Below are 23,947 nucleotides of genomic sequence, written 5' to 3' on the forward strand. Positions count from 1 at the left end.
GCCCTATTATAGACAGAACATAATCTTTAATATCGAATAAAGATTTTAAGGTAACACTTTACAATAAGGCTCAATTCCTTGACATTATTTAATGTTTTGGAATCATAAACTAACAGTAAACAATATTTATAGCAATTATGAAACTATTTAAATGTTATCACATTAACTGATATGTTTTGACATTTTAAAAAAAACGTATAATGAAAAACAAATGAACAATGATCAATATATTTACATATTAATATTTAATACGTTTTGTAAAAATATTATTTTTTATAGTTCATGCAAGTATTAGATTAACGAACTAAATCTTATTGTACAATCATTTTCAATAGCACGAATCCTTTCTATTATTAAAAACCACAGTTTGATCATTATTTTATTATTATTTAGACTTCTTCTAAATAACATGTCATCTTACCATTTCAGGACACTCATCTGGATCCTCTAAGCAGTTCTTTTCTTTCATTGCGCGCTGCATCGTCTCAGTGAAACTCGGGTCCATCACTAAAACACTCTGTCCACCGAGTGTAGCAAACTTACAGTCACTCTTCCTCGAGTCAGTCGTCATACACACTTCATAATTATACCCGTGCGGCAGAGTTCCAGTGACTCCTGTGTCTGCGTAATGCGGCGGATAGTACGGAATAACAGGCAGACTGGACTGATAGAGGAAGCGAGATTGTCTCCATCTGTAGATCTTTACTGATATTATCACAACCACACAAGTGATGAATAGGAAAGAAACAGCGGCCAGCGCGAGAACTAAATAAAAAGTCAGGTTGTCGTTATATTGTTTTTCATGCGTAAAGTCTGTGAACTCTGACAGCACTTCAGGAAAACTGTCAGCCACAGCCACGTTAATGGAGACCACAGCTGAGCGAGAGGGCTGTCCGTTATCCTCCACAACAACAGTGAGTTTCTGTTTGACAGCATCTTTATCAGTCACTTGTCGCACAGTTCTTATTTCTCCATTCTGTAAACCCACTTCAAACAGCGCTCTGTCTGTAGCTTTCTGTAGTTTATAGGAGAGCCAGGCATTCTGTCCAGAGTCCACATCAACAGCCACCACTTTAGTGACGAGATATCCAACATCTGCAGCACGAGGCACAATCTCAGCCACCACTGAACCGCCAGTCTGCACTGGATACAGAACCTGAGGAGCGTTGTCATTCTGATCTTGGATTATAATGTCCAAAGTCACATTAGTACTGAGAGGTGGAGATCCTCCATCTTGCGCTTTCACACAGACACGAACACTTTTCATTTGCTCATAGTCAAAACCGCGCAGCGCGTGTACCACTCCACTGTCAGCATTTACTGATATAAAAGAGGAAACAGGGGATCCAGCCACTGTAGATTCATCTAGAAGATACGAAATACGAGCGTTCTGGTTCCAGTCATCATCTCGAGCACTCAGAGTAAATATGGACAAACCAGGTGAATTATTTTCAGTAACATATGCAGTGTAAACACTCTTCTGAAACCTGGGCGGATTGTCATTAACATCTGATACTTTCAGATTTAAAGATTTCTGACTGGAAAGCGCAGGAGACCCTGAATCTGTAGCTGTGATCGTGATATTATATTCTGCCACACGTTCACGATCTAAAGCAGCGTCAGTGACTAAAGTGTAATAATTCCTCAGTGAAGACTGAAGTTTGAATGGTGTGTTTCGATCAACTGTACAGTCGACGTGTCCATTATCTCCTGCATCTAGATCTTTGACACTGAAAATAGCGATAGTGGTTCCAACAGATGCATCTTCACTTACTGGACTTGAAAATGACATAACACTGATAACAGGTGCATTATCATTAACATCAATTAAATCAACTATGACTTTAGCAGAGTTTCCTAAACCACCCTGATCTTTGGCTTCTATGCTAATTTCGTATTTCTTAGCTTTTTCATAGTCCAGAAGCCCAGTTAATGTTATAACACCTGTTTTTTCATCTATTTCAAAAACGTCATTTATGTTCCCTTTCAAATTAGCGAAACTGTATGAAATCAAACTGTTTGCGCCACTGTCAGCATCACTAGCATTGACAGTTGTAATATAAGTTCCTTTGGTTGAATTTTCTTCCACGGTTGCTCTGTAAACTGACTGGTTAAAGACAGGAGCGTTATCATTTGCATCTAGTACATTCACTTCTATTTTCATATTACCAGATCTCTGAGGGTTTCCTCCGTCGACAGCTGTGAGAATAAGAGACAGTCGTGGATGCTGCTCTCTGTCTAGAGGCTTCTGAAGCACCATTTCAGCATATTTGACTCCATCGGGACGCGAATGTTGTTTCAGAATAAAATTATCATTAGGTGACATTATGTAGTTTTGGAGAGCATTCACGCCTACATCAGGATCATCTGCGCTTCCCAGTAAGAAACGAGCACCAGGCGCGGCCGATTCGCTTATTTCAAGATTAATTGCAACCTTAGGAAAAACTGGCGAGTGATCGTTTACATCCAATATTTCTACCGTTACATGATGTAGCTCCATTGGATTATCAAGTATTATTTCAAACGTGAAGCTGCACGGAGTGGTTTCAGCGCAAAGCTGCTCTCGGTCAATTCTCTCCTTCACAACCAAAATCCCTTTGTCTGTTTTCAGCTCTATGTATTCAGTGCTGTCGCCAGACACGATCCGAGCCCGACCCGAGCGCAATCTTTGAGCATCCAGACCAAGATCATGAGCTATATTCCCGATGAGAGAGCCTTTCTTCATTTCCTCTGGAACTGAGTAACGAATCTGTGCGTTTATGTTTGAGATCGAGCAAACGGCCATGATGAATAAGACCCTCCATAGGAAAACACGATCCAGTGGCTGTCCTCGCGATTGATAACAATGAATCCTTCTACATACAGTAACCACAAACATTTTTATCAATCAAATATTCAGACTACAGACTAAAGATGATGTTCAGCAATCGAAATATCCTCAAAGTAATCCAGCTCGGCTGCTGTTAGTCAGTCTCTGTCTCTCTTCATCGACTCTCTTTAGTCTCCTCCACAATCTCCTAACCAGCATCAGCACAGCTCCACCAATCACAGGAGATCAGATACAAGCTTTTCTACAAATCAACAGCGGCCCTTAGAGTTGAGAACGAGAAACGACACTTATAATAAAAGATATGAAGTTCATCAGAATTAGAAATAAATCCCGTTATTTGCTCCCAACAAAAAAAAATCAAACAGAAATATATCACAACAGAACTATATGGGCATTCAAATAACTCTCCAACGTTCTCGTAAATTTTAATACTGTGCATTGAACTACGTATATATAATAAATCGATCATGATTAATTAGTGAGGGGATTTTAAAAAAAAAAGTAAGATAGACTACTATGTAAGTGTGAATTAATGGCAGTGCGACAGATCGTGCCCTATTATAGACAGAACATAATCTTTAATATCGAATAAAGATTTTAAGGTAACACTTTACAATAAGGCTCAATTCCTTAACATTATTTAATGTTTTGGAATCAAGAACTAACAGTAAACAATATTTATAGCAATTATGAAACTATTTTAATGTTATTACATTAACTTATATGTTTTGACATTTAAAAAAGAACGTATAATGAAAAACAAATGAACAATGATCAATATATTTACATATTAACATTTAATACGTTCTGTTAAATTTTTTTTTTTTTTATAGTTCATGCAAGTATTAGATTAACGAACTAAATCTTATTGTACAGTCATTTTTAATAGCACGAATCCTTTCTATTATTAAAAAACACTGTTTGATCATTATTTTATTATTATATAGACTTCTTCTAAATAACATGTCATCTTACCATTTCAGGACACTCATCTGGATCCTCTAAGCAGTTCTTTTCTTTCATTGCGCGCTGCATCGTCTCAGTGAAACTCGGGTCCATCACTAAAACACTCTGTCCACCGAGTGTAGCAAACTTACAGTCACTCTTCCTCGAGTCAGTCGTCATACACACTTCATAATTATACCCGTGCGGCAGAGTTCCAGTGACTCCTGTGTCTGCGTAATGCGGCGGATAGTACGGAATAACAGGCAGACTGGACTGATAGAGGAAGCGAGATTGTCTCCATCTGTAGATCTTTACTGATATTATCACAACCACACAAGTGATGAATAGGAAAGAAACAGCGGCCAGCGCGAGAACTAAATAAAAAGTCAGGTTGTCGTTATATTGTTTTTCATGCGTAAAGTCTGTGAACTCTGACAGCACTTCAGGAAAACTGTCAGCCACAGCCACGTTAATGGAGACCACAGCTGAGCGAGAGGGCTGTCCGTTATCCTCCACAACAACAGTGAGTTTCTGTTTGACAGCATCTTTATCAGTCACTTGTCGCACAGTTCTTATTTCTCCATTCTGTAAACCCACTTCAAACAGCGCTCTGTCTGTAGCTTTCTGTAGTTTATAGGAGAGCCAGGCATTCTGTCCAGAGTCCACATCAACAGCCACCACTTTAGTGACGAGATATCCAACATCTGCAGCACGAGGCACAATCTCAGCCACCACTGAACCGCCAGTCTGCACTGGATACAGAACCTGAGGAGCGTTGTCATTCTGATCTTGAATATTAATATTTATTGTCACTTCAGAGCTCAAGGGCGGGGATCCTGCATCTCGAGCTGTCACGTTAAAGGAAAACGATTTTAACTGTTCAAAATCAAATGATTTCACTGCATGAATAGTTCCAGTAAGTGAATCCACAGACACCAGAGCACTTAGCGGTGCACCACGCATGTCTTCATCCTTCAGGAAGTAGGACAGTTGCGCGTTGGGACCCCAGTCAGCATCTTTCGCTTTAACAGTCAGTATAGTCAGACCTGGAGAATTATTTTCACTAACAAATGTTTTATATTCGTCAGAATCGAATACGGGCGGGTTGTCATTGACATCGGATATTTTTACAGTCAGGGTTTTGTTTGCGTGTCGCGCTGGACTACCTTGGTCTGATACCAAGATCGTTATATTATATTCAGCAAAACTTTCTCGATCAAGCATATCATCAGTAATTAAACTATAATAGTCTGTGAGAGATGACTCAATTTTAAACGGTATGTTTTGATTTATTGAGCATTGAACAAGGCCATTTTTACCCGAATCTGCGTCCTCTACATTAATGACGGCTACAGTTGTTCCCACTGGGGAATTTTCAGGAAGAGTGTTTGAGAAGGACATTAGCTGTATGGTGGGAGAGTTGTCATTTTCATCAATTACATCGATCACAAATTTGCAAGTATCTGCGAGACCTCCTTTATCTTTTGCTTTAATGTTTAATTGATAACTATTTTGAGATTCATAATCTAAATTTGCAAGAAGTCTAATCTCACCTGTATCTGCGTTTATCTCAAAAAGCTCTCTTGCTTCTTTAGTAGCAAGAGCAAAGGAATATGAAATATGACCGTTTACACCTTCATCAGCATCAGCAGCACTAACAGTACCAATGACAATACCAGCAGGGGAATTTTCTCTAACTTCAGTTTTAAAAACAGACTGCTTACACACCGGGGCATTATCATTATTATCCAGAACAGTAATATGAATTTTCGCGGTGCCTGATTTCTGCGGTGATCCACCATCAGCTGCTACAAGAACCAATTTAATCTCATCGCGCTCCTCTCGGTCTAGTTCTCGCTGTAAAACCATCTCAATGTATTTGTTTCCGTCGGTCTGACTGTGCACCTCCAGTTTAAAACTATCAGCTGGGTGTAGTTTATAGCTCTGAATACTATTCAGACCGACATCTGTATCTATAGCGCTATCCAAAGGGAAGCGAGCTCCTAAAACTGCATTTTCGCTTATTTCTAGATAAACATTTTCTTTCGGAAATAACGGAGCATTATCGTTTATATCTTGCACTTCAACTGTGACTCGATGAAGCTGGATGGGGTTTTCAACGATCAGATCAAAACTGAAGCTGCAAGGCGTCGTTTGCTTACAGAGCTCCTCTCGATCTATCCTTTCTTTAACAACTAGAGTTCCTTTGTCTCTGCTCAGGTCGACATACTGTCGTCCGCCCTTTGTTACGACGCGAGCTTTTCCTGATATGAGTCTACTTATCTCTATCCCCAGATCCTTGGCGATGTTGCCTACGAATGATCCCTCTGGCATTTCCTCCGGGATGGAATATCTCTCATTGCAATGTACGACGTCCATTCCGCAGAAGCAGAGGATGAAAAACACAACCTGCCATTTTGAATGCGTGGAAACCATCCAAGGAATGTCCGAATTGCTTAATAAGCAGCTGAAAGCCATCTTGATAAACTGTGTGATGGTCAAACGAAGCGGTACCAAGTATGAAAAAACCCCATCAAAATCCTAAATCCAAAATAACGCCTTCACGTTTATCTTGACCGGAAAACGCTGCATATGTCCAACCTACAACCGCGTCAGTAAGGGACTGGCAGAACAGACTCTACAGAGAAACACGCTCCACTCAGAGGTTGATCAACAGCGGCACTCAGAGCTTTAAAGTCGCAAATGCAGACCCGTAGCCTCAATGCGGCTGAATAAGCCAAACATAAAACATGATATCACTATAATAATAATAGCTAATAATGATAACAACAAGAACAACAACAATAATAATGTAATAATAATAATAAATATGTAACTTATTCATGCTGATATATAAAGTATGTGATTGAGTCTCAAGCTAGTAACAGAATGAAAGTTTTTGACTATTTCAGCACCAGCGGAATGAACAGCACCCGACGAGTTCAATCCAGAATACAATGATCGACTCTCAGACTCTCATTCAAATTTAAGTTAACCAAAAAATAAATAAAACGAAAGCCTATAGCTTTCATAAATACACCATTTGCTCATTGACAAAGACACTACAGCTTTAATACAGTTTATTTTTGGTTTCGAATATTATTTCTGAATTATGTTATCTTTGTTGTTTTGTATCAGCAGTGTCACAATAACAGCGAATAAACTAGCCAACCAGTTTAATGTGACCCTATATATATATATATATATATATATATATATATATATATATATATATATATATATATATATATATATATATATATATATATATATATGTATATATATATATATATATATATATATATATATATATATATATATATATAGATTCAACATGTTAAGTTGTTATGGCAAGACATATTTCAAACATGTGTCCTTTGATTCAAGTTTAAACAATATCAACAGATTGTAACAGGTTGCGCAAAAGAATACATGTATGGTCAAACGGCCTTAAAGGCATACAGGAATTATTATTATTATTATTATTATTATTATTATTATTATTATTATTATTATTATTATTATTATTGTTGTTGTTATTTATGTATGCATTCGTTTATTCGTGCAGATCTCTTACCATTTCATGAAGTTCAGAATTTTCAAGATTGTTCTTCTCCTGGATTGCGCGCTGCATCGTCTCAGTGAAACTCGGGTCCATCACTAAAACACTCTGTCCACCGAGTGTAGCAAACTTACAGTCACTCTTCCTCGAGTCAGTCGTCATACACACTTCATAATTATACCCGTGCGGCAGAGTTCCAGTGACTCCTGTGTCTGCGTAATGCGGCGGATAGTACGGAATAACAGGCAGACTGGACTGATAGAGGAAGCGAGATTGTCTCCATCTGTAGATCTTTACTGATATCATCACAACCACACAAGTGATGAATAGGAAAGAAACAGCGGCCAGCGCGAGAACTAAATAAAAAGTCAGGTTGTCGTTATATTGTTTTTCATGCGTAAAGTCTGTGAACTCTGACAGCACTTCAGGAAAACTGTCAGCCACAGCCACGTTAATGGAGACCACAGCTGAGCGAGAGGGCTGTCCGTTATCCTCCACAACAACAGTGAGTTTCTGTTTGACAGCATCTTTATCAGTCACTTGTCGCACAGTTCTTATTTCTCCATTCTGTAAACCCACTTCAAACAGCGCTCTGTCTGTAGCTTTCTGTAGTTTATAGGAGAGCCAGGCATTCTGTCCAGAGTCCACATCAACAGCCACCACTTTAGTGACGAGATATCCAACATCTGCAGCCCGAGGCACAATCTCAGCCACCACTGAACCGCCAGTCTGCACTGGATACAGAACCTGAGGAGCGTTGTCATTCTGATCTTGAATATTAATATTTATTGTCACTTCAGAGCTCAAGGGCGGGGATCCTGCATCTCGAGCTGTCACGTTAAAGGAAAACGATTTTAACTGTTCAAAATCAAATGATTTCACTGCATGAATAGTTCCAGTAAGTGAATCCACAGACACCAGAGCACTTAGCGGTGCACCACGCATGTCTTCATCCTTCAGGAAGTAGGACAGTTGCGCGTTGGGACCCCAGTCAGAATCTTTCGCTTTAACAGTCAGTATAGTCAGACCTGGAGAATTATTTTCACTAACAAATGTTTTATATTCGTCAGAATCGAATACGGGCGGGTTGTCATTGACATCGGATATTTTTACAGTCAGGATTTTGTTTGCGTGTCGCGCTGGACTTCCTTGGTCTGATACCAAGATCGTTATATTATATTCAGCAAAACTTTCTCGATCAAGCATATCATCAGTAATTAAACTATAATAGTCTGTGAGAGATGACTCAATTTTAAACGGTATGTTTTGATTTATTGAGCATTGAACAAGGCCGTTTTTACCCGAATCTGCGTCCTCTACATTAATGACGGCTACAGTTGTTCCCACTGGGGAATTTTCAGGAAGAGTGTTTGAGAAAGACATTAGCTGTATGGTGGGAGAGTTGTCATTCTCATCAATTACATCGATCACAAATTTGCAGGTATCTGCGAGACGTCCTTTATCTTTTGCTTTAATATTTAATTGATAACTATTTTGAGATTCATAATCTAAATTTGCAAGAAGTCTAATCTCACCTGTATCTGCGTTTATCTCAAACAGCTCTCTTGCTTCTTTGCTGGCTACAGCGAATGAGTATGAAACATGACCGTTTACACCTTCATCAGCATCAGCAGCACTAACAGTACCAATGACAGTACCAGCAGGGGAATTTTCTTTAACTTCAGTTTTAAAAACAGACTGCTTACACACCGGGGCATTATCATTAGCATCCATAACAGTAATATGAATTTTTGCAGTGCCTGATTTCTGCGGTGATCCACCATCAGCTGCTACAAGAACCAATTTAATCTCATCGCGCTCCTCTCGATCTAGTTCTCGTTGTAAAACCATCTCAATGTATTTGTTTCCGTCGGTCTGACTGTGCACCTCCAGTTTAAAACTATCAGCTGGGTGTAGTTTATAGCTCTGTATACTATTCAGACCGACATCTGTATCTATAGCGCTATCCAAAGGGAAGCGAGCTCCTAAAACTGCATTTTCGCTTATTTCTAGATTAACATTTTCTTTCGGAAATAACGGAGCATTATCATTTATATCTTGCACTTCAACTGTGACTCGATGAAGCTGGATGGGGGTTTCAACGATCAGATCAAAACTGAAGCTGCAAGGCGTCGTTTGCTTACAGAGCTCCTCTCGATCTATCCTTTCTTTAACAACTAGAGTTCCTTTGTCTCTGCTCAGGTCGACATACTGTCGTCCGCCCTTTGTTACGACGCGAGCTTTTCCTGATATGAGTCTACTTATCTCTATCCCCAGATCCTTGGCGATGTTGCCTACGAATGATCCTTCTGGCATTTCCTCCGGGATGGAATATCTCTCATTGCAATGTACGACGTCCATTCCGCAGAAGCAGAGGATGAAAAACACAACCTGCCATTTTGAATGCGTGGAAACCATCCAAGGAATGTCCGATTTGCTTAATAAGCAGCTGAAAGCCATCTTGATGAACTGTGTGGTCAAACGAAGCGGTACCAAGTATGAAAAAACCCCATCAAAATCCTAAATCCAAAATAACGCATTCCCGTTTATCTTGACCGGAAAACGCTGCATATGTCCAACCTACAACCGCGTCAGTAAGGGACTGGCAGAACAGACTCTACAGAGAAACACGCTCCACTCAGAGGTTGATCAACAGCGGCACTCAGAGCTTTAAAGTCGCAAATGCAGACCCGTAGCCTCAATGCGGCTGAATAAGCCAAACATAAAACATGATATCACTATAATAATAATATGTAACTTCTTCATGCTGATACACACACACACACACACACACACACACACACACACACACACACACACACACACACACACACACACACACACACACACACACATGTTGGTCTATGTGGTTTACAGGGACTCTCCATAGGCGTAATGGTTTTTATACAGTACAAACCATATTTTCTATCCCCTTACACTGCCCCTGCCCCTAAACCTACCCATCACAGGAAACATTCTGCATTTTTACTTTCTCAAAAAAACATCATTTAGTATGTTTTTAAGGCCATTTGAATTATGAGGACATTTGATATGTCCTCATAAACCACATTTATAGTGTAATACCAGTGTAATACCCATGTAGTTATACAAATTTGTGTCCTCATAAACCACATAAACAGGCTCACACACACACACACACACACACACACACACACACACACACACACACACACACACACACACACACACACACACACACACACACACACACACACATGCAACTGGATGAATCTGTTGACCATTTCAGCACCAACGGAATGAACAGCACCCGGCAAATTCAATCCAGAATATCATCCTAAACCTACCCAAGCGCGTGTCATATATACGCCATAAAGTGCGTATCATATGCACGCGAAAAACAGCGTATCATATGCACGCCAAAATGAGTTTTGGCGTATACATTCCACGACATTGCACACTCGTACTATATTTATACGCATTTATGTGTGATCGGGTTGCAAAGAAACGTCTAAAAAAACTATATTTTCGGTGATTTAATTTTTTTTCCACCTATTGTTTCCCCGCTTTCTGCTCTAGTTAGTACTCTTTTGGACAGTTTGGGACTCTTTAGGATGACTTGCTTTATTTTATTACATATGAGTAAGATAATTTGGAGAAAAGTGTCTTTTAAATAAATACATGTACATTTATTTTTAACAGATTTTTGTACCAAATCTGGTATATCACAAATAAATGTTGTTTTAATGAGCCAGCACAAACAATAACTAAAGTTTGAATAGCATTGACAGGTTGTGGCCGGTTGTAAAAGTGTGTGTGTGTGTGTTTATGGTCAATATAGATGTCCAAGCATTTCAGTCTCTATTAGGAGAATACTAATGTAGAATTATGCATCATAAACATGCTTCTCAGAGTAAAGAAGAGTTGTTCTTACCTTTAGAAGAAAATCCAGTATTGGTTCACAGAGGAGAACATGAAAGACAAAAACGAGATTAAACAGGTTAGGGCTGTTTAAATAAATTGTAGGGGTTTCTTTCCGCTCTAATGGTTTGAAAGTTTAATGTTGAACAAAATATAAAATAATAGCAGGCCTTATCATACTTGTACATTTCAAACAAAAACTCAAATGACTATAACTATAAAGAGAATAACGCCGTCTGAAAAGCTGAATCAGAAACTGGAACAATCTCATAAATGCTTTTTCAGAAATCATAAAACAGGGAAATAAGAAGTAGCAACATTCAGACTCACACACTGACACACACTCTTCCAAAAAAAAAAAAAAAAAAAAAAACATTAAGTCCAGACGAATCAAATTATTAATTTACCAGAGTGGGGTAGCTGAACCCTTCACCAGTGGTGTCACTACATGTGTCTGTTGTTTTTGTGTCACATAAAGTTTGAGAAAAAGGAACAGTGTTTTCACTGTAAGACGTGATGAACTTAAAGTCACTTGTGCGCGAGCCTGTGGTTAGATACGCGTCATAATTGTAAGAGCTGCGGAGAGTTCCTGCTCCATCCACCTCTGCATAGTTGGGAGGCAGATAGGCGCTGGGAACAGCAACTGCTCCATCAAACAACAGTCTGGGCTTTCTCCTGTGACAAAACTTCACTGCCAAGATCAGTATGATGAACGTCAGGAAGAAGGTGCACACGGAAACTAATGCAATGATCAAGTAGGACGTTAATTTAGAGTTGCTGTCCTCATAAGTCATATCTTTAAGTTCAGGAACTTCAGAAAGGTTGTCAGAAATGAGTAAACTCACAGCACAGGTTGTAGACAGAGAGGGCTGCCCGTTATCCTTCACTGAAATAACAAGGTTCTGCTTCATATTGTCCGATTCAGAAATGTCTCGTTGAGTTTTGATCTCTCCACTATGGAGACCGATGGTGAAAAGTCCCGGATCAGAAGATTTCAAGATCTGATAGGACAGCCATGCGTTCTGTCCAGAGTCAGCATCTACAGCGATCACCTTAGAGACCAGAGAGCCTGAGAGAGTCGCTTTAGGGACCATTTCAGTCATTAAAGACTTTCCATCTGGAACAGGGTATAATATCTGTGGAGAGTTATCATTCTCATCTGTTATGAAGACTTTCACAGTCACGTTACTGCTGAGCGGAGGAGAACCATTGTCTCTGGCTACAACTTTGACGCTGAAGTTTCTGAACTGCTCATAGTCAAATGATCTTACAGCATGAATCACCCCTGTATCTCCATTAACAGACAGAAATGAGGACACTGGGACCCCATTGACTTCACTGGGTACCAGAGAGTACAGGACAGTCCCGTTCTGTCTCCAGTCTGGGTCATTCGCTCTGACAGAACAAACAGAGGTGCCTGGTTTGTTATTTTCACTTATATAAGCGCTGTAGGACTGCTGCTCAAATACAGGTGAGTTGTCGTTTTTATCAGACACTAATACCTGTAATATTTTGGAGGATGATAACGGTGGGGTTCCCCCATCAGTAGCTGTGAGAGTTATGTTATAATGGCTGTTAAGTTCGCGATCCAGAGGACCCGTTGTGACGATTGAGTAATAATTTTTAATAGTCGGATTTAGCTTAAAGGGGACATTTTCTTGAATAGTACAATACACCTTCTTGTTATCCCCCGTGTCTTTATCCTGAACATTTATAATAGCCACTTCAGTGCCAGGTTCCACATTTTCTGGGATTTGATAATCATTAGATTTCAAATGTATAACAGGAATGTTGTCATTGAGATCGATTATATCGATTTCAACTTTTGCATTAGAAGCCAAACCAGAACCATCCTTGGCCTGAATGCGTATCTCATAACTGTTTTTATCTTCGAAATCTATCGGCCCAATCACTTTAATTTCTCCGCTGGTCTTACTTATAGAAAAAAGCCTGGAAGCTCTGTCTGATATTCGACTGAATTCATACATCACATCCCCATTCACTCCTTCGTCGGCATCTACAGCGCTTACTTTGATCACCATTGTATCTAAAGGCGAGTTTTCTAAAATGCTGGCTTTATAAACAGGCTGGGTAAACACAGGGACATTATCATTTGCATCCAGGACAACGACATGAATGACAGCAGTCCCGGATCTCCGTGGAGTTCCACCATCGATTGCGGTAAGAATCAAATCCATATCCTTCTTTTGTTCGCGGTCTAGTTCTTTTTGCAGTACAAGTTCTGCATATTTTCCTCCATCGGCATTCGAGTGAACAGATAAAGAAAAGTGTTCGTTTTTCTCAAGGGAATAATTCTGAATGCCGTTTTGACCCTCATCCGCGTCATGCGCCTCCTCCAAGGGGAAGCGTGTTCCTGTGCCAGCAGATTCGCCAATTTCAAGTTTTATTAGTTCATTAGGAAATCGCGGTGAGTTGTCATTTATATCCTCTATTTTTACTGATATGCGATGCAGCTCTAGCGGGTTTTCTAAAACGAGGTCGTATTTCAAGACACAGGATGCTTTTGAACCGCACAATTCCTCGCGGTCGATCCTCTCCGCCACAATGAATTCACCTTTTGAGGGGTTAATCCCACAAAAACGATTTCCATATTCTTCCGTGTCTAACCGAGCTTTTCGTGATAATAGCCCGTCCGTTTTAAGACCGAGATCCTTCGCAATATTTCCGATTACCGATCCTCGTTTTAACTCCTCTGGTGTGGAGTAGCTCAAATCTCCATTGCTTTTGCGCATGAAGAGTAAAATGAAAGCGATGCACGTCGACCGAGAAAATAATCCGAATATCACAGCCATTGTTAGTGTCAGTTAATCTTAAATTCAGCCTCCACAATCCACTGTGATGTTTACATCAGCCCACAGACCTTATACTATGATGCATGTGAAAAAGGTGTGTCGAATTTAAAGTTTTACAGGGGGAGGGCAGTCATACAGGCGATTTCATTCTAGGTCAATAGCGACCCTCTGAGTTCGCTTGACATATTACAAATATACTGAAATGTTTTTGTTTTTTTAAAGACAAGGAACGCTGTTTTCTCCTGAAGATAGTAAATAAACCGGAAGCTGGCTAACCACAGAACCTCATTCGATTAATCTAATGCTATTAACAGACTGACACAAGTAGAGGAGTGGAAACCCTTTTATAAAAACACTGCAGGACTATGCACTGATCAGGCATGACATTATGACCATCTTCCTAATATTGTGTTGGTCCCCCTTTGGGTCAGCATGGTCACCCTGACTGGTCTGCGGCTATGCAGCCCCATACACAACAAACTGCGATGCACTGTGTGTTCTGACACCTTTCTATCGGAACCAGTATTAACTTCTTGCACAATTTGAGCTACTGCAGCTCGCCTGTTTGATCGGCCCACACTGGCCAGCCTTCCCTCCCCAAGTGCATCAATGAGCCTTGGCCGCCCATGACCCTGTCGCCGGTTCACCACTGTTTTTACCTTGCACCCCTTTTGATAGATACTGACCACTGATAGGAACACCCCACAAGAGCTGCAGTTTTGGAGATGTTCTGACCCAGGCGACTAGCCATCACAATTTGGCCTGCTTCACATCAACTTTGAGGAGAAAATGTTCACTTGCTGCCTAATATATCCCACCCACTAAGAGGTGCCGTGATGAAGAGATAATCAGCGTTATTCACTTCACCTGTCAGTGGTCATAATGCTATGCCTGATTGGTGTATAAACACTCTGGCCGCTCTTTCATGAATGATGTAGGTAGTAAAAATGCACAACAGAAGTAGATATAAAGGAAATATGACAATTTTTCAAAACACATGCATGTGAAGTGAGAGAGACAAAGTAATAAAAAACACCATAATATTTAAAGCAAAACAACCTTGTTTAGTACGCTTCTCTCCTTTGATTAAATACCACCCATGTCTAACCAAACACACACCTTATCCTGGTTTCCTGATAAATTAGAACTTAAAAGCACAATATGTAAGATTTTTGGATTAAAATATCCAAAAACCACTAGAACAATATTATATATTTTGTTGACTTTTGTACTTATATTATCCCAAATGTTTCCAAGAAATCCAGAGAAATAAGCAGTTTTAACCAGAAAACGGACTGTATACGTGCATCGCCAATGACTTCATGCCCGCGTTACCCTGAATTTCCTATTTTGTAGGAACCAGGGGAACACCAAAGACGCTTTAATATATTATGTGTCTTATTGAAGAGGTGAGCAACTGTTTGGATGCATTGATTGTATACCTCAACACAGTTAGTCTTATAGTTTATAACTTGTTTTCTTAATTTACCATGAGTACCATGTTTTACTATGCCTAATATCGATCTAGCTTACTGCAGTGTGCAGCAAGTGTCTCATAGTAGCCACCGAGGGAATGCACAGAGGAGCATTATAACATAACTTTCAACACACTCAAATGTATCTAATATGATAAAACAGCGCTGTGTTACCCCACAAGTAGCGGAAGCGCTCGTCTGCAGCATAATAAAAGCTCCACTGCTCTCTTGCATGTCGGGCTTGTCTCTCATTTGCAATCACTCCATTGGCCTTGTTCTGCCCCAGCGGCTTTCAGTCCCACCCTGCTTCATCCTAAAGTAACGTTAATAAATATTTAATACATTAACTCATCCATAAATATGATTTTGATTCTTTTCCGCTATAGAGCTGATGACTACATCTCCTATGATTCCACAAAATCAAGCCATCATCAAGCTACTCGTTTGTTTTGAATAAGTGACCTCTAGCAGTGAAACTTACATATTGTGCCTTTAAAAACTTTAATTAGATCAATTTGAGCCTCCTCGATTCTTTCTTTGAAAAAAAAAAAAACCTGGCACAAACCATCTATTTAATGTTAAACGATGTTTAAAACTACTGAGGATAGCTATATGCTTTATAATTTGTTGTGGCTGATAATACTGCTTTTACTGATAAGTAACTCAGTCACAGTTGTGGATGGATCTTTTAGCTCTTGAAATTTTTGTCAGAGAAAACCCCAATTTAACATGCATTTAATACAGTTTTAAGCCTTTATCTATAATCCATAATGCACATTGTAATGCATTATTTTCCATAAATAATTGTAATAAATTAAAATGCATTATAATATTTGTAATTCCTTATTACATCTGAAATGCTGTGTTTTTTAATGCATTATATTTTGTAAAAGTGTAACATAATGTATTATAGCAATGTATTATAGCTGTATATCATTAATGAGATCATACAATGCATTATAAGGTGCATTAACATGCTTTTATAGTGCATCATATAGTAATGACTATACCAGTACAATTTAATTAAATAGCTCTTCATACCTCTTCTGTCTCTTCTGTGTTGATAAGAGTGACAACATGTGTTCCAAAAAAATCACTTTGATCTGATTTCAGAGTTCCACCAGCAGGAAGTGTGTTTTCATTATACGATCTCACAAACTTAAAGTCACTTGTGCGCGAGCCTGTGGTTAGATACGCGTCATAATTGTAAGAGCTGCGGAGAGTTCCTGCTCCATCCACCTCTGCATAGTTGGGAGGCAGATAGGCGCTGGGAACAGCAACTGCTCCATCAAACAACAGTCTGGGCTTTCTCCTGTGACAAAACTTCACTGCCAAGATCAGTATGATGAACGTCAGGAAGAAGGTGCACACGGAAACTAATGCAATGATCAAGTAGGACGTTAATTTAGAGTTGCTGTCCTCATAAGTCATATCTTTAAGTTCAGGAACTTCAGAAAGGTTGTCAGAAATGAGTAAACTCACAGCACAGGTTGTAGACAGAGAGGGCTGCCCGTTATCCTTCACTGAAATAACAAGGTTCTGCTTCATATTGTCCGATTCAGAAATGTCTCGTTGAGTTTTGATCTCTCCACTATGGAGACCGATGGTGAAAAGTCCCGGATCAGAAGATTTCAAGATCTGATAGGACAGCCATGCGTTCTGTCCAGAGTCAGCATCTACAGCGATCACCTTAGAGACCAGAGAGCCTGATAGAGTCGCTTTAGGGACCATTTCAGTCATTAAAGACAGGGTATAATATCTGTGGAGAGTTATCATTCTCATCTGTTATGAAGACTTTCACAGTCACGTTACTGCTGAGCGGAGGAGAACCATTGTCTCTGGCTACAACTTTGACACTGAAGTTTCTGAACTGCTCATAGTCAAATGATCTTACAGCATGAATCACCCCTGTATCTCCATTAACAGACAGAAATGAGGACACTGGGACCCCATTGACTTCACTGGGTACCAGAGAGTACAGGACAGTCCCGTTCTGTCTCCAGTCTGGGTCATTCGCTCTGACAGAACAAACAGAGGTGCCTGGTTTGTTATTTTCACTTATATAAGCGCTGTAGGACTGCTGCTTGAATACAGGAGGATTGTCATTCACATTTGAGACAAATAAATGAATTGTCATGGAGGTGGATAATGGTGGAGATCCTCCATCTGTGGCGGTGATGGTAATGTTGTAATCAGATTCTTTCTCTCGGTCTAGAGCTTTTGTAGTTACTAGAGAGAAATAGTTTTTAACAGATGGGTTGAGTCTGAAAGGAACATTTTGCTGAACAGAGCAACGAATCTGCCGGTTTTCTCCTGAGTCTTTGTCTTGAACATTAATGATTCCCACCTCAGAACCCGGCTCAGAGTTTTCAGGTATCGGGTTATTCAAAGATTTCAGGATGATTCTAGGCGGATTATCATTAACATCAGTTATATCTATGATAACGTTTGCAGTTGATGCCAATCCAAATGCATCTTGGGCATGAATTCCCATTTCATACTTTTTGTCTTTTTCATAATCAATTTCTCCGGTCACCACAATTTGCCCTGTTGTCTTATCGATAGAAAATAGTTTTGCAATTTTATCTGATATTCTGCTGAATTCATACGTCACTTCCCCGTTTGGACCTTCATCAGCATCTGTGGCGCTCACTCTGATTATTTCTGTTCCTGAAGGTGTATTTTCAGCCAGAGTGACCTTATAAACAGGCTGACTAAATACTGGGACATTATCATTGGCATCTAGAACAGTGATGTGTATGACAGCAGTGCCAGACCTCTGCGGTGAACCACCATCAGTGGCTGTGAGAATCATATCTATCTCCTTCTGCTGTTCACGATCCAGCTCCTTTTCCAACACGAGTTCTGCGTATTTTCCACCGTTAGCAGTATCATGTACAGTCAATATGAAATATTTATTTTTCTCCAGTGAATAGCCATTAATAGCATTTTGTCCGATATCCGTGTCATGAGCTTCATGCAAACGGAATCGCTGGCCTTTAGCTGCTGATTCTCTGATTTCAAAGTTAAAACGGTCACTTGGAAACTGCGGAGCATTGTCATTTATATCTTCAATATTCAGAATTATTCGGTGCACTTCGAGAGGGTTTTCCAGAACGAGCTCATAACTGAGAATACAGGGAGTTTGAGATCCACAAAGCTCCTCTCGGTCTATTGTCTCTGCTATGATTAAATCACCAGTATTCAGATTAATATCACAATACCGTTTGCTGCTGTCCTCAGTGTCTATCCGAGCTCTACGAGCAGATAATTGTTTAATATCCATCCTGAGATCTTTGGCTATATTTCCAATCACATACTGGCGCTTCGTTTCTTCCGGAATATTGTAGCTCAGATCTACACAGACGGTTTTCAGAGGAAACAGAAGGAGAGCCACGAAAAACACAAAGAAAGGAACTGAACATAATCTGTATTCCATTTTAGAAGATTTGATGTTGCGCCTGCCCAACAGTAATAATCTTTGACGGATGATATTTCAGTAATTCTCTCGACGTCCCCGGACTGTTACTCCATTTTGTTCGGCGTTTATTCTCCCAGACAGAGCTCATACTGCATACATTAAGTGTGGGAGGAGAGATGCATCACTCTACACTCTTGGTGAATAGCGACACTGTGAGCATTTCTCTGTTCATTGCATCAATCGAGCATTTAATGAAAAACAGATAGGATCAACATCGAAGTCATATTTTTATTATTTTTAAATTTGTTTATAAATTGTGAAGTATTTGTTCAGTTCAAATTAAATGATTTAAAAACAAAAATGCATGCATTCAGTGCTGTAGTTCTAAAATCAGACAAGGCGCTGTCCATGCTGCTGGTGCTGAAAGCAGATGATTTACTGAAATATTACATGAGGGGAAAATAATAATAATATTCAAATGAGTAAATCTAAAAATAAAAAATAAAAATAAAAACCGCTTAAAAAACGCCAGTTCCTCACCTCAGATACACATCTTTAATGTGAACTTGAACACTGTGCACTTTACGATCAATATAAAAGTGACACATTATCTTTCAGTAAAAGGAAGAAAACCTCACCCTTTATAGCTGAACGAGATCAATCACACAAATGTAGTAATAGTTTAGACAATCAGCAGATGATATGACACTGACTAAAGACCCCGATAGCATAAGCAAAACTACAGAAAATAAAAAATCAACAGAAAAAATTGCGTTAAAATTTGCCTTTATCAAAGAGGTACCTAAAAATGCGCAAAATGTGTACAATATTATGAGATAAAAAATTTAGGAGAAGTTGGATCATTTTAAACTGATATAACAGTTAAACGTCTGTACATATACCGTGAGGTGAAATTTTGGAAGATTTAAAGATGACAACGATATCACAGCTCCGTCGAGTTTATCTTGACAAAGTTGGACCAACAAGATCTAAAAGCTGCTGAATTATCTTCCGTGACAGGCGAAATTTATTTTGAATAGCAGTTTCTGACATGGTAGCCAGGGGAATAAAGTTTTCACGGATGAAATAGTGCACATTCACATTGACTGGTTCCGCGGACGGCGCCGTCTTTGATTTAGCTCAACTATTCGCTGTATCACTGCAATAGTTTGACCAAACTCCCCACCACAAATGATTCCCTTTAAATAGACTTAAGAACGATTCAGCGTTAAGAAGATTTCGGGAAACCCAGCCCTGATCACTATAGTTCCTGCATAGTGACTAGGAAACACTTGAGTGATCCATTTTGTGATTTTATTCAGAGTAAAAAATATGATTGATTACGACACACAATACTGTTCTTAATAATTTGTCAGTAAGTTAATAGTTATTAATGAGACTAATCTCAATAAGTAATTATTGATTAATTAACAAGAAACTATCTCCTAAATGTGATATTATTTACTGATTAGTTAAGCTCGTTTCTATATTAGCTAATAGCAGTAGCTGAAGTATTAATACAGTATTCATTAGTCCTGCATAGTTACTTATTAATGACGGCCATAAAGTTTTAACAAAGAAGAGATATGAGAGCAAAATCATCCAAACATACATACAGAGTGACAATCTCTTAAATAACCCCTCAAAGACTTTGTTTAACAGGAACCGCGCTAATGAAGTAGTTGATATCATTTACAATTCAATAGAGACACCATAAAATGTGATATTAAACGAGAGTCGAGAGATGTTAAGCCTCTCTTACCTCATCTTCAATTCCTGTAACATCTAGTGTTATTATGCTCGATCCAAACTGAATATTGTCTTCCTTTCTCAGAGTTCCACCAGCAGGAAGTGTGTTTTCATTATACGATCTCACAAACTTGAAGTCACTTGTGCGCGAGCCTGTGGTTAGATACGCGTCATAATTGTAAGAGCTGCGGAGAGTTCCTGCTCCATCCACCTCTGCATAGTTGGGAGGCAGATAGGCGCTGGGAACAGCAACTGCTCCATCAAACAACAGTCTGGGCTTTCTCCTGTGACAAAACTTCACTGCCAAGATCAGTATGATGAACGTCAGGAAGAAGGTGCACACGGAAACTAATGCAATGATCAAGTAGGACGTTAATTTAGAGTTGCTGTCCTCATAAGTCATATCTTTAAGTTCAGGAACTTCAGAAAGGTTGTCAGAAATGAGTAAACTCACAGCACAGGTTGTAGACAGAGAGGGCTGCCCGTTATCCTTCACTGAAATAACAAGGTTCTGCTTCATATTGTCCGATTCAGAAATGTCTCGTTGAGTTTTGATCTCTCCACTATGGAGACCGATGGTGAAAAGTCCCGGATCAGAAGATTTCAAGATCTGATAGGACAGCCATGCGTTCTGTCCAGAGTCAGCATCTACAGCGATCACCTTAGAGACCAGAGATCCTGAGAGAGTCGCTTTAGGGACCATTTCAGTCATTAAAGACTTTCCATCTGGAACAGGGTATAATATCTGAGGAGAGTTATCATTCTCATCTGTTATGAAGACTTTCACAGTCACGTTACTGCTGAGCGGAGGAGAACCATTGTCTCTGGCTACAACTTTGACGCTGAAGTTTCTGAACTGCTCATAGTCAAATGATCTTACAGCATGAATCACCCCTGTATCTCCATTAACAGACAGAAATGAGGACACTGGGACCCCATTGACTTCACTGGGTACCAGAGAGTACAGGACAGTCCCGTTCTGTCTCCAGTCTGGGTCATTCGCTCTGACAGAACAAACAGAGGTGCCTGGTTTGTTATTTTCACTTATATAAGCGCTGTAGGACTGCTGCTTGAATACAGGAGGATTGTCATTCACATCTGAGACAAATAAATGAATTGTCATGGAGGTGGATAATGGTGGAGATCCTCCATCTGTGGCGGTGATGGTAATGTTGTAATCAGATTCTTTCTCTCGGTCTAGAGCTTTTGTAGTTACTAGAGAGAAATAGTTTTTAACAGATGGGTTGAGTCTGAAAGGAACATTTTGCTGAACAGAGCAACGAATCTGCCGGTTTTCTCCTGAGTCTTTGTCTTGAACATTAATGATTCCCACCTCAGAACCCGGCTCAGAGTTTTCAGGTATCGGGTTATTCAAAGATTTCAGGATGATTCTAGGCGGATTATCATTAACATCAGTTATATCTATGATCACTTTTGCAGTAGATGACAACCCAAATGCATCTTTGGCCTGAATTCCTATCTCATACTTTTTGTCTTTTTCATAATCAATTTCTCCAGTCACCACAATTTGTCCTGTTGTCTTATCAATAGAAAATAGTTTTGCAATTTTATCTGATATTCTGCTGAATTCATACGTCACTTCCCCGTTTGGACCTTCATCAGCATCTGTGGCGCTCACTCTGATTATTTCTGTTCCTGAAGGTGTATTTTCAGCCAGAGTGACCTTATAAACAGGCTGACTAAATACTGGGACATTATCATTGGCATCTAGAACAGTGATGTGTATGACAGCAGTGCCAGACCTCTGCGGTGAACCACCATCAGTGGCTGTGAGAATCATATCTATCTCCTTCTGCTGTTCACGATCCAGCTCCTTTTCCAACACGAGTTCTGCATATTTCACTCCATCTGCACTATCATGAACATTTAAAATAAAATATGTATTTTTCGCCAGTGAATAGCCATTCACAGAATTATGTCCGACATCCATGTCATGCGCCTCATCCAAACGGAATCTCTGGCCTTTATCTGCTGATTCGGTGATTTCTAAATTAATACGCTCATTTGGAAATCGTGGTGCGTTGTCGTTTATATCCTGAATTTGTAGAATTATTCGGTGCACTTCGAGAGGGTTTTCCAGAACGAGCTCATAACTGAGAATACAGGGAGTTTGAGATCCACAAAGCTCCTCTCGGTCTATTGTCTCTGCTATGATTAAATCACCAGTATTCAGATTAATATCACAATACCGTTTGCTGCTGTCCTCCGTGTCTATCCGAGCTCTACGAGCAGATAATTGTTTAACATCCATCCTGAGATCTTTGGCTATATTTCCAATCACATACTGGCGCTTCGTTTCTTCCGGAATATTGTAGCTCAGATCAGCACAGACGGTTTTCAGAGGAAAAAGAAGGAGAGCCACGAAAAACGCAAAGAAAGGAACTGAACATAATCTGTATTCCATTTTAGAAGATTTGATGTTGCACCTGCCCAACAGTAATAATCTTTGATGGATGATATTTCAGTAATTCTCTCGACGTCCCCGGACTGTTACTCCATTTTGTTCGGCGTTTATTCTCCCAGACAGAGCTCATACTGCATACATTAAGTGTGGGAGGAGAGACGCATCACGTACACTCTTGGTGAATAGCGACACTGTGAGCATTTTTCTGTTCATTGCATCTTTCATGCATTCTATTAAAAGACAACAGGAATGAACAAAATAAAATCTGATGCTTTTCAAAGCCTGTTGCTATCTGATGTATTCACTTGATAAGAATTATACTGTAGAGGCTTAAAAACAGAGACTCTTTTCGAGATTGAAGCGCGGCTGTCAGTGATGTCGCTGTCCAGACGTGTGGTGCTGAAACCGGATGACCTCACAAATAGATTCGATGAGAAAATTGTGACGCAACCATACATTTATATTAAATGAGTAAATACTAAGGAAAGTAGTTTTCACCAGTTCAAACAAGCTTAGATATTTTTGTACATTTGAAATGGTGAGCATTGCGCTAACGGCATCAGATTAAAGGGATAGTTCACCCCAAAATGAAAATGTAATGTTTATCTGCTTACCCCCAGGGCATCCGAGATATAGGTCACTTTGTCCTTCAGTAGAACACAAAAAAAGATTTTTAACTCCAACCGTTGTGGTCTGCCAGTCATATAAACAGATAAATATAACCTTTTCTTTTTTGGGTGAGCTATCCCTTTAATATATGATCTAAAACAACTTCTGAAAAAACGTTACAAAAAGGCCATGGATGTATTATAGCTGCATTAAATAAA

At 39.5% G+C, this 23,947-nt stretch overlaps 2 protein-coding genes across 11 annotated transcripts in view; both read right to left on the reverse strand.

Moving 5' to 3' along the window:
- LOC137062084 (protocadherin gamma-A6-like) overlaps positions 1-23,947 on the reverse strand; it is a 127,806-nt gene that overhangs the window by 78,271 nt on the left and 25,588 nt on the right. For 2 of the 10 annotated variants that reach the window (XM_067432882.1, XM_067432872.1), the window contains exon 1: positions 20,709-23,249. The exons of 2 other annotated variants lie outside the window; for them this stretch is intronic. In XM_067432882.1, the coding sequence (XP_067288983.1) occupies positions 20,709-23,120 (2,412 nt within the window). In that variant the 5' untranslated portion in view covers positions 23,121-23,249. Of the gene's footprint in view, positions 1-421; positions 3,020-7,352; positions 9,931-11,644; positions 14,635-20,708; positions 23,250-23,947 lie in introns of those variants that run through there. 6 more of the 10 variants (XM_067432881.1, XM_067432871.1, XM_067432884.1 and 3 more) reach the window with 5 other exon arrangements.
- Positions 3,780-6,535, reverse strand: LOC137062093 (protocadherin beta-16). The gene has a single exon (XM_067432900.1). The coding sequence runs from the start codon at positions 6,251-6,253 to the stop codon at positions 3,797-3,799; it is 2,457 nt and encodes an 818-aa protein (XP_067289001.1). The 5' UTR covers positions 6,254-6,535; the 3' UTR covers positions 3,780-3,796.

Source organism: Pseudorasbora parva, chromosome 23, assembly GCF_024679245.1.
Source record: "Pseudorasbora parva isolate DD20220531a chromosome 23, ASM2467924v1, whole genome shotgun sequence".
NCBI lineage: Eukaryota > Metazoa > Chordata > Actinopteri > Cypriniformes > Gobionidae > Pseudorasbora > Pseudorasbora parva.